Below are 10,892 nucleotides of genomic sequence, written 5' to 3'. Positions count from 1 at the left end.
TCAGCAGGATATGTGGATGGGATGTTTATTTTTAGCTGTGAAAGGATGCTGAGTAAAAACAGGACCAAACAGATTTACCTTAAAGCTATATAAAAATGATGATGCTTGCTTGGTTTTTTTTAATTGCTATGAGGCAATGGGAAGTGGCTCAAATGTAATACACAAGATCATGTAAAAAGAATTATAAAAATAATAGTGGGTTGCCAGTTTGATTTTTCTGCTGTGGCACTTTACAAGACGTATGTAGCCTGGATGGAGTATATTGGTAGTAAAAATTAATTAATCTCTAATCTAGGATGCTATCTTAACAGTCGTTCCTTCTTAGCAAATGAGTTAGGTTGAATCTGGAACAAATTGGTGGTGTTTAGAGCAGGCACATCATTACCACTTGGAGGTACTGTTTGAGTATAGCATTTGAGACAACCCTTGTCTATTACGAGCTTTCCAAATGCATTATTAAGAAAGACTTCTAAATACTTTCCTGTTTGTTTCTATATGTACATACAGAATTACCTGGATAACTTTTGGCCTGACTTGAAGGCTGCCCATGAACTCTTTGACTCTATACTTCAAGCTCGGCGTGAAAGGGAGAGTGAAAGCCAAGAAAACAACGGAAAAGAATATCCTGAGCACTTACCTGTGGAAATACTGGAGGCTGGGATCAAATCTGGAAGATACATACAGGTAATTTGCTATATAGAGAGCATGCACAGAACAATGCAGTCTTGTGCTTAGTCCCTTTAGTTACTTGAATTAGACTGATCAAAGAACTACTGCTGTAGTAGGAGGAGGGAAAGAAAATAAGGAGGAGTGAGATGATGGAAGGCATTAGAAATCTCAAAATATTTCCCCTACTTTATCTTGTGAACATGCAGGCTTTTTTCTCCTTGGAGAAGGAAAAATGAGAATTTGTTATTGAGGATCTAAAATTTGCTATGGATTTTTCTTCAGGTTGATTTGTGATATACCTGTAAATCGAGAAACTAGGTGTGACATGAAACAGCTAGATATCGTTCATAAATACAAATAATGTTGCACAAGGGCGGTATTTTTTACTTCATTTGTACAGAGATCTCTCAGTCAGTGAAATTAATTTACAGTTTTATGGATGTTCAAGGCCTTAATATGGATTGTTGGTGGACAAGTGTCCTTCTCTTAAAAATAATGTAAAGAATTAGAGGTAAGAATTTGTTCCTTTCTTGACAATTTCAACAGCAAGGTGAGAACAGAATATGAATAGAAAGACTGAGGGTTTTTTGTTCTTGTAGGGATAACTCCAGATTCAGGTAGGCAGCAAAAGTAATCTTACACTGCCTGTGCTTTGAATAAGAGGACCTTTATCACCTTACAATTACATTGAGCATTTAAAAGAACTTACCGTTCTTCTCCAGGAGCAAGCACTCGAAGTTGCATTGGCCATTCTCCCCCTTGAACAGTTGTGTTCAAAATACCCTACGTATCAATCAAAACTACGAATTCATGTAAAAATAATTGTAAAATCAAAAATGTTGTACTTTAACATTGACTGATGTGGCTGTTTCACTCTGTTTATTGATTTGTTATTTTCTTCTAGGGTACACTGAATGTCAATAAGCACAGAGCACAGCTGGAAGCTTTTGTTCGACTTCAGGGGTTTGACAGCAAAGAAACAGGTGAAGAGACAATGAGAGGATTTCTCAATGCCTTTCTGACACTGTCTGTGCTTTTTACATGAAGCCTTGTAGTACTTTCAGATGTTCCCATGACAGACCCTGCAGTCAAACCAGTGTTTAATATACTAATCCTGTTTTTAGAACTTCTTTTATCCTGGACTCTGCCTAAAGCTGCTGCCTAAGAACAGTGGACTCATCCTAGCCTATGTTGCTTTTTAGCCAAGAGCTCACTTACAAAATTGCTTAATATCCCATTAAAAAAAAAAGAGGAAAAGGTTTAAATTTTTTTGCAATATAATTACTTGCCAATAGTCCTTTTTGAGAAGAAATCATATTGCAAATGTAATTTTCTGTTATTTCAGCAGAATGCTGCCAAGAGTGGAGGGATTTTATTTTTTTTAGCAGTTTATAGTTCCTGTTTATTTTTGTTTAAAATCTAGAACTTCAAAGTGACATCCTTATTTATGGGACTAAAGCTCGAAATCGTGCAATCCATGGTGACGTGGTAGCTGTTGAGTTGCTGCCTGTGCAGGAGTGGAAAGGAAGGACTGTTGCCCTTTGTGAAAATGAGACTGAGGATAAAGCACCTGCAGACACCACTGGGGACCCTATGCCCACAGGTAAAGCAGAGATGCTGTCTAGCATTTTATTCAGATTACCTCACTTCCTTGGTCCAAGATGTGTTACACTCTTCATTATATAGTCCCTTTTTCAATTGTGATTAGCACAGTCTTTGCACCATAGTAAAATGGAACTGCTTATCCTAAATTAAAGCAGCTAATCCAGCTCCCTTTACAATGTGACACGCCTGTGTACCATGGGAACTTAGTGTCTTACTTGAAAATACTACTCTGCAGGTATAGCTACATCTTAAAAGTTTGCTGAGGTCAGACTTAAAAGTTTTAGAAGGTTAATTCTCTTCCTTCCAAAAAATGCTGTTTGATTTTGATCTTGGCTATTAAAATTTGTCTGTATTTTTTACTAGAATTGGCCACATTTCAGTAGTAGTGAGAATCTCTCTGAATAATTTATGTACTGTATCAATTGAAATCTATACAATGAGTTAGTCTCCACATAAATAAAGCTCATTAAAATCTGGCTGTGCCCGTGATAATTTATAGCAGACTTGTATTGTCTGCATACCATATGTTGTTAGCAATTGTAATACAGATTTCTGGACACCTTAGTTCGTGTTACAAAGCAATGAATCTTCTGTACCTCCCGTGTATTTGCATTCATGCTCCTGTTTAACTCTTTAATGTACAGCCAACAATGTTCCTTATTAAAAGGTAAAGTTGTTGGAATCATTCAGAAGAACTGGAGGGATTACGTGGTCACTTTTCCTGCTAAAGAAGAGTGCCAGTCCCAGGGCAGAAACGCTCAGAAAATCCTTGTTACACCTTGGGACTACCGAATTCCCAAAATCCGGATCAGTACCCAGCAAGCTGAAGCATTACAGGTAATTTGACAGAAGTGTTGCTTTATTCTGTATTCCTACAATATTGTGTGTCTGTTACATGCTGTAATGATGTTTTCCTTGGCAAAAATGTGGGTAAAACTATTAGTAAAGTGAAGTCTGTGAAGGCAGATTAATTTCTGCCTTGAAGGAATGTGTTCAGTTCCTGTCAAAACTGCATCACCTGCAGGTAATAAAGCTTACTGGAGTTCTGAGTTTGGGCTACAGTCCAGGTACCCCGAGCATTTATATTCTACTTGCTTTGGGTTTTTTTCTGATAAATTAGAGGTCATATTAGGGGTATAAATTGTAATAGCCCTTGTGGCTTTAGTGGGTCCATGACTATGTGAAACTTTGATGAAATTAGTAAGGAGAGCTTTTCGACAAACGATCAGTTGTGGTGATCAGCCTGCCACTGCTGTAGAAAGAAGAAACGTGGTTTTGTTCTTTCCTATCTGCTTTTACCTTGTAATGTTCAGTACTTCTTCACAGCCAAGAAGTAAAGTCCAATTTTGTCTTTTCTGGTATAAGAATATTTGTATACATCTCATTTTTGCTTTTATTTTTTGTACTTTAAGATAGAGGTTCTCTATATAGTGACCCCAAATGAGTGTTTGATCAGGAAATAAATGCAATTCTCAGTGTTTGGTTGCTTTTCACTGCAGGTTTCTTTTTCCTTTCTGTAAAATTTTCAGAGTTGCAGGTCCCTTTGGATAGTGTGGTTTGCCCCTGTAGGAGTATTTATATTTATACTGGTTGCTTGTCAGGAGCAGATTGCTGTTGTAACAGAATTGTCTCACTGCAGGAATACAGAGTTGTCGTGCGGATTGATTCTTGGGAGTCAACATCTGTGTATCCTAATGGACACTTTGTGAGAGTTTTGGGAAGAATTGGAGATCTCGAAGGGGAAATTGCAGCAATTCTGGTGGAGAACAGCATTTGTGTTGCCCCTTTCTCAGAAATCCAGGTGAGTCTCTGTGAGATACTCATACTTCCTGTGAAGTAAATGTAATAGACTGACTTGGAAAATGTAAAGAAAAATAATTAGTCTAGCATGAAAAAGTAGACAAAACAAAGGAAAAGCTAATTAATTTGTTCGCTTTGTCTTGTAAAAAAGATGTAATTGTGTGTTCATCAATAACGTTTTTGTACAGATGAGTGAAATGCCTGTGAGTTCTTCAAAGAATCCATGGAAAGTGAATCCAGAGGAGGAAAAGAACCGACTTGACTTAAGAGATACACACTTGGTGTTCAGCATTGACCCAAAAGGCTGCGAGGATGTGGATGATGCACTCTCTGTGAGAACTCTGCCTAACGGGAACCTAGAATTAGGGGTCCACATTGCAGATGTAACCCATTTTGTGGCAGCAAATTCTTACACTGATGTTGAGGCCAGAGCAAGGTAAATTATTTTCTAAAAATAATAAAATTTATGGAGGAAGGAAACATTGAGAAACATTGGAAGGAAGGAAGTGTTCTTTCTTTCTTTTGTGTCATGGAAACAGCTTATTAAAACTAATATATAACAGCATTCGGCCATCATTTGGATAAAATAAGCCTGCTGAGTAAGAAACTACTTTCTGACCTACTGCTTCACTGCTCTACTGTGAAATTGCTCTTTTCCACAACGTTATGATTTTAGTTTTTCTTTCCCCAATCACTACTGTTTGCTTTATAGTCGTCTTTAACATTTGTGATTTATTTTTTTTTGTATAGTCGTTAAATGACCTCTTCTTACTTGGGCGTATTTTCTACAGCCCTAGTTCTGGCCTTAATGGCAGTTGAAGATACTGAGGAAGGCAAAATGAGACTTGTACTATAGAAATAGTTATTTAAGTAATTTGACTGTGGTATTGTGTGCGTGTTCTGTAAGAATAACCTTTTAAAATCATGCTGTATGTCTTGTTTTGCTGAAGTGATGCTTGTACCACAGACTGCTTGAGAAGTACACACCAATGAGTCCTTGTGAGAAGAATAGTAAATGTATTTTATTCCTCAGGGCAACAACTTACTATTTAGCGGATCGTCGTTACGACATGCTGCCCTCCGTCTTGAGCGCTGACGTGTGCTCTCTTCTTAGTGAAGTTGATAGGTAAGATTTTGTAGTAACTGCTTATGCACTTGCTCTTTCAATTATTTACTACTATTTTGTAAGCAAAGTAGTGGGGAGTCACAAAAAGCTGCAATACAGTGCAGTAGTACAATGGCTATCTCATCCTGGGTATGTTAACCCATGCCCTTAGCAATTTGCTTTGTATTTAAACAGTGACCTAAAGGTGAAGGCACCTTTGTTCTTCACTTGTTTTTCCACATGGGTTTCAGTCTGGAGTGCAGGCAGCCATGGAGGTGGTCACCTTTTTTCTATCGTCCTATTTCTCAGATGTGCCGTTACCCCATTTTATTACCACGTACAGGGTTAGTTGGCTGGCTGGCACAAGGATATACAGGTTCATTGTGGATGCCTCTGACTAATAAAGATGAATAAAAAATAACTATTGCAGTGTAGCTGTGCTTTAAAATAGATGTGGCCTTAGTATCTTTGGGGTACTCTGCCTGAACAGGTGAACTGAAAACACAGCTGACATAGTTGGTCCTCACTGATTAAGTTGTGATACACGAAACTGAAAGGCCAGTGCATTAATTAGTGGCATTGCTGGGCACTCGTTTGCTTTATGAAGAAAAATGTTTTCAGTAAAAAAAATCAGAATGAAACCTGTAAATTTGTAACAGTTGGATGTGCTTGAAATGATCGTTTAAGTCAACCAGAACGACTTACAGAGCTGTGATCTTATCTTTCAGGTTTGCTGTAAGCATCTTGTGGGAACTAGAAAAAGAGTCCTATGAAATTCTGCAGGTCTCCTACAACAGAACCATCATTCGATCAGCGTACAAGCTGGTCTACGAAGCAGCACAGGGGTTGTTAGACGGAGACATGAGTGTTGTTGGTGACATCCGGGAACTGAAAGACTTGGATGAAAGCACCAGACAGAAGAAGTTGGCTGAGCTGGTGTGGGCGATAACAAAACTCACCGATATAACGCGACGTGTCAGAGCTCAGCGGGACAGCTGTGGTGCTCTGGAGCTAGAAGGGGTGGAAATCCGAGTGCAGCTGGATGATAAACATAATATCCATGATCTTATCCCCAAGCAGCCGCTGGAGGTGCACGAGACGGTGGCAGAATGTATGATTCTTGCCAACCACTGGGTGGCAAAAAAGATTTCAGAAAGTTTTCCTCATCAGGCTTTGTTGCGTCAACACCCTCCACCTCGACAGGAGTTTTTTGCTGAGCTTCGAGAATGTGCCAGCGCCAAAGGTTTCTCAATAGACACACGGTATCTTTACTTACTTAAGTGCTTTAATTAAAGTTAAGCAATTAAATATTTGGCTGTGTTGTTGTCAAAGCATTACAGATCTCAGTATCACTGTTAACAGACACTGCGTAGCAATTCTTAAAAAAGAAAATTGCCATAACTTTTCTGTAAGCAGATGATGCTCTAAACAAGAGAGGCTGCCTGTGTTCTGCTGGATGGGCTGAAAATACCTGAGTAATTTTAAACCTATCCAAAAAGAATTTTTCCAGTCACTGTGTAGTAGTTAAGCTCTGTAATAGCCTTGTTTGGACCACATTTCCTGTAGTAATAGAGAGTACTTGTTTAAATCAAGTTGGTTCTGTGCGATATAGTAATTTTAAATGATGCAAAATAATTCATGATTACTTTGTCAAGATCCTGTGAGAAGGCTGTGAGGTTCACCACACTGGGAGGCATCATTTCTGGACATCACAGAGTGTGAAAGGCATCAGTAGTGCATCCTTTTACTTGGATGTCACCTTGTCCCATGTGTGCCGTCCTTATAGAACAGCTTTTGGACCAGCTCTCTGTTTTGCACAGCTTAGAATGGGCTTTTGCTCCATGGTCCTTGGTTCTCAGGCTGCAGAAGACAGGCCTGTTGGTGAAAATGGGTTTTTTTCCTAACATATTTCTTTTTTTGACAGGTCTAACAAAGCTTTGGCCGAGTCCCTGAATAAAGCAAATGACCCCTTGGATCCGATTGTAAATAAACTGTTGCGATCTATGGCCACTCATGCGATGTCCAATGCACTGTACTTCTCAACTGGCTCTTGTCCCGAGGAAGAGTTTCACCATTATGGTATCACTGCATTTTTTATGCTGTTCCTGTTACTATTTCTGAACTGCTGGGCAGGAGGCAGTTGATGGCTTTGGTTGCTCAACACCACTTCCTGTTTTATTTGCAGGACTGGCCTTGGAGAAGTACACTCATTTCACCTCTCCAATTAGAAGATACGCTGATATTGTTGTCCACAGACTCCTGATGGCAGCAATGCTGAAGGAAACTAAAGGAGATATTAAGGATTATGGATTCAGTAATAAAGATCTTCAGGAATTGTGCAGACACATTAATAACAGAAACCGGGTAAGATGGTGTCTCTGTACCTTTACATGCTGCTCAGCAGAATGGGATACCCATCCTGTGGCTTTTGGGTACTATGACACAGTATCAGTCAGTTATATATAATGCTTTTGGTTTTTTTACTTAAATCAGCTTTCTTCTGAGAGCGGTCGTAAAAGGGACTTCATACTTCACCTGTCCTACATGTAGATGTAATTTTTCTAGGGGATAGTAAGGGAGTAAGTAATAGGAAAAAGGATCTATGGAAATCAAAGCCTGAGAAGCTAATTGAAATACTTATTTAGGTGTTTTGTGTCTTTTCTCTTTGTGTGGGGTGCTTGCAGGCAGCCCAGCATGCTCAGAAACAGTCCACTGAACTCTTCCAGTGCATGTACTTCAAAGACAAAACGCCAGAAACAGACGAGCGCTGCGTAGCAGATGGTGTCATTTACTCCATTCGAACAAACGGTGTGCTTGTTTATGTACCAAGGTGAGTTTATTGGAGCTTGGACTGAGCTTAGAAACAAGATGTAAGTGTTAGAAAATGCTGCGAGGACACCGTGGGTCCTAGAGGAGGAAAGTGTTTGCAGTGTGCCCTGGCGTTGACTCATGACTGCAGTTCAGATTTCTGTTCTAAGTCATAAGCAGTGCTTTCCTATGCATTGACTCTGAAAAGGAGTTCCTGTGAGGAAAGGGTAAGACCCTGCTTCCTTCCAGAGCCCAGTGCACCACGCTGCTGCTCTTTAACTTTTTTTTTAATGGAAAACTATTTCCTCATCATGCTCTGGCATAACCCGTAAGGCTGCTCTTCTATCACCTGGCCATTCTGGGCTCCACCCAACATGAAAGATAATGGATCACTGACTGTATTTTACTTTTGCTTTGCTGCTTTCAAAACACCTCAGTCTCTGTCTGTGCTGGTTCTGTGAACATGGAAGGGTTTCTTTGACATTGCACGTAAGTGCCCCTGAAGCAGGATTATCAGGCTACAATGTCTGCCCCTTTATATTGCTTTTGTAATTCCAGCTCACCTTCTGCTGGCTTCGAAATGGAGAGAACTGGGAAGGGTGAAGACTGTTAGAACAGCTTTTGTCTGCTTCTTTTGTAGATATGGCATCAAAGGTGCTGCATATATGAAAAACAAAGAAGGCTTAGTCATTTCTTGTCAAGGTGATAGGAGCTGTGAGTGGAAGCCTGGATCACTTCATCGCTTTCAGAATAAAATTACTTCCACTACAACTACTGGAGAATCGGTTACTTTAAGCCTTTTCGATCATATTACAGTAAGTATTTAATCTGAAGGAAGTAAAAGGAAATGGCACCGTCAGAGATAAAATGATCTTTGTATTGCTTTTAAGGTGAAAATACTTGTGCAGACGTCCCGCTGCCATGCTGACACGATCAAGCTTGAAATAATCAGGAATGCACCGTACCAGACTTCAGGCACAGAGGTTTCCCAGAAGAGTTGTGTAGTGGAATCAGACTTGGTAGAAGTCAGTCAGTCTGCAGAAGCCCAGCGTGCCCAAGAAAACACTCGAGTTGAAGTAATTGATGAAGACTACGAGGAGTACTGCCAGACCAAGGGAGTGAGCCTGTACCAGCTGCTGGAGGAGATCAGGGATTTGGCACTATTGGACATCTCAGCTGACGTGAGAACTTGAACTGTTCTGTGCCTGTTCACATTATAGGATTGGGTTTTGTTGGTTTGTTTTGCTTTTTTAAAAACAGTAGTTTATTTAAATATTCAAGAGTCTTTTTAATGAATTGTATACTTAAAATAATTTTTATCCAATTATGAACATGAATGACTTTTAAAGTATTTTATACATTATAAATCTCATCTTCCAGACTAAAGCCAGTGTCGCAAATTCTTTTAACTGTCATTCAAAGATTCACTTTCTCATGTTGTCCATAAGTTAAGTGCTTAAAACCCAAGTATCTCCTACAGCTACTGGCCCTCTTCCACTCTAATTCAGTGAGTTTAACCCATAGGTTTCTGTTCAGAACACCACTTGCCTGTGCTGTTGGCTTTACCAGTGCAGTGATTCCTGCTTCAAGACAGAACAGAACCAGGTGAAGGAAGGCAACTCCTTCAGTTAAAAGTCCAAGCATGTCCCCCTAAGGGGCTGGACTTATCTGAAGAGCTGTGTGACTTGCACAGGCACAGAGCCTGTACTTGTAACAACCTCATACCAGAATTTCAGAGGTTTCCCAGAAGAGTTAATAGCTTCCATTTGATTAGAAAAAGATAAAGGTACTTGATAAGCAAGTTAAAAAAATCCAGGACACCGATTCAGGGATAGCAGATGACAGATACCCTCTATAAAAACAACTTTATTGAAAGTTCATCTGTCCATAGCCCAGTTTGACATCAATTGTAAACAAAATTCAAAGTAAGTAAAAAAACTCATTAATATTTCCTGAAGAGTGCTGGGAAAGGCAGAAAAGATGCCTCAAATGCAGATGAAGAACTTTCTTGGTTTCTGAGGTACAGAGTTGCTCATCTGCAGTTTCAGGTGTCACAGTGAAGACTTCCCTGGAGCTTCTGGAGTCAAACTAAAGGACCAGCAACATTTCAGTGTAACAATAGTACTTAAAACATTGGTGTCTTTTGGTCAAGAAAGTAATTCAAAGCATGGGGAACAGTCACTGCTTTTCACTGGCTCATTCCAATTCTAATTAAAACATTGGTGTCTTTTGGTCAAGAAAGTCATTCAAAGCATGGGGAACAGTCACCTGCTTTTCACTGGCTCATTCCAATTCTAGATCTTCAGCTTCTGTAACAGCAACCTTGCTTGTGGTAGCTTGAGCATCTTTGAGAAGGTCAGTGGGATCCTGAGCGTCTGGGGTAGTAAACTCCTCATCTGAGTGATGAGCAGAGAGCTCTGCTGAAAACAAAACACAAAATATTTCCTGCCATGAGAAAGAACTGTTGCTATGTGTTTAAACTGCAGTTTCTATCCCCAGAACCACAGTCTGCAGGAAAGACAACTGCAGGGGTGACCAAGTTGAGTTTCATTTCATCAAAGACAGTAATCATAACTTGGCACGACAACGAGGGAGAGCAGTTCTGACTTAGCTTTGAAGGAGTCTAACTACATGAGCACTGTTTACATTTAGTTACACATTTTGCTACTTAGAAAAGCAATCGCTACCACTTCCTTTAACTCTGCACAACCTTCTCGGGCTGCTGACCTTAACATGACCACTTTGGTTACAGAGTTCATTACCGTTGTGTTGGGACTGGCTGTTGCACTGCATCTTTGCTTGCCTCCGCTCCAAGGCCAGCTGCCTGTTCCTCCTGATTCGCTCTTGTTGCTCTTCTGTGAGTGTTGTAGCAGGCAGAGAACCGAGTTCATCTGCTTTCCCTGAG

At 39.9% G+C, this 10,892-nt stretch overlaps 2 protein-coding genes across 2 annotated transcripts in view; one reads left to right on the top strand and one right to left on the bottom strand.

Moving 5' to 3' along the window:
• DIS3L (DIS3 like exosome 3'-5' exoribonuclease) overlaps positions 1 to 9,180 on the top strand; it is an 11,245-nt gene extending 2,065 nt beyond the window's left edge. Inside the window, exons 4-16 of the mRNA XM_010192410.1 lie at positions 508 to 684; positions 1,574 to 1,652; positions 2,093 to 2,272; positions 2,942 to 3,111; positions 3,914 to 4,075; positions 4,263 to 4,510; positions 5,108 to 5,200; positions 5,908 to 6,441; positions 7,104 to 7,258; positions 7,365 to 7,543; positions 7,864 to 8,009; positions 8,628 to 8,802; positions 8,878 to 9,180. Of these exons, the coding sequence (XP_010190712.1) occupies positions 508 to 684; positions 1,574 to 1,652; positions 2,093 to 2,272; positions 2,942 to 3,111; positions 3,914 to 4,075; positions 4,263 to 4,510; positions 5,108 to 5,200; positions 5,908 to 6,441; positions 7,104 to 7,258; positions 7,365 to 7,543; positions 7,864 to 8,009; positions 8,628 to 8,802; positions 8,878 to 9,180 (2,601 nt within the window). The remainder of the gene's footprint in view (positions 1 to 507; positions 685 to 1,573; positions 1,653 to 2,092; positions 2,273 to 2,941; positions 3,112 to 3,913; positions 4,076 to 4,262; positions 4,511 to 5,107; positions 5,201 to 5,907; positions 6,442 to 7,103; positions 7,259 to 7,364; positions 7,544 to 7,863; positions 8,010 to 8,627; positions 8,803 to 8,877) is intronic.
• Positions 9,181 to 10,270: 1,090 nt separating this feature from the next.
• TIPIN (TIMELESS interacting protein) overlaps positions 10,271 to 10,892 on the bottom strand; it is a 5,009-nt gene continuing 4,387 nt past the window's right edge. The window contains exons 7-8 of the mRNA XM_010192409.1: positions 10,750 to 10,892; positions 10,271 to 10,404 (exon numbers count right to left, since the gene is read on the bottom strand). The exon at positions 10,750 to 10,892 is cut by the window's right edge and continues 3 nt beyond it. Of these exons, the coding sequence (XP_010190711.1) occupies positions 10,271 to 10,404; positions 10,750 to 10,892 (277 nt within the window). The remainder of the gene's footprint in view (positions 10,405 to 10,749) is intronic.

This window comes from Mesitornis unicolor, unplaced genomic scaffold, assembly GCF_000695765.1.
Source record: "Mesitornis unicolor isolate BGI_N332 unplaced genomic scaffold, ASM69576v1 scaffold19189, whole genome shotgun sequence".
NCBI lineage: Eukaryota > Metazoa > Chordata > Aves > Mesitornithiformes > Mesitornithidae > Mesitornis > Mesitornis unicolor.
The sequence above is the reverse complement of the archived record's forward strand: the minus strand, read 5'-3'. Positions and strand labels throughout refer to the sequence as shown.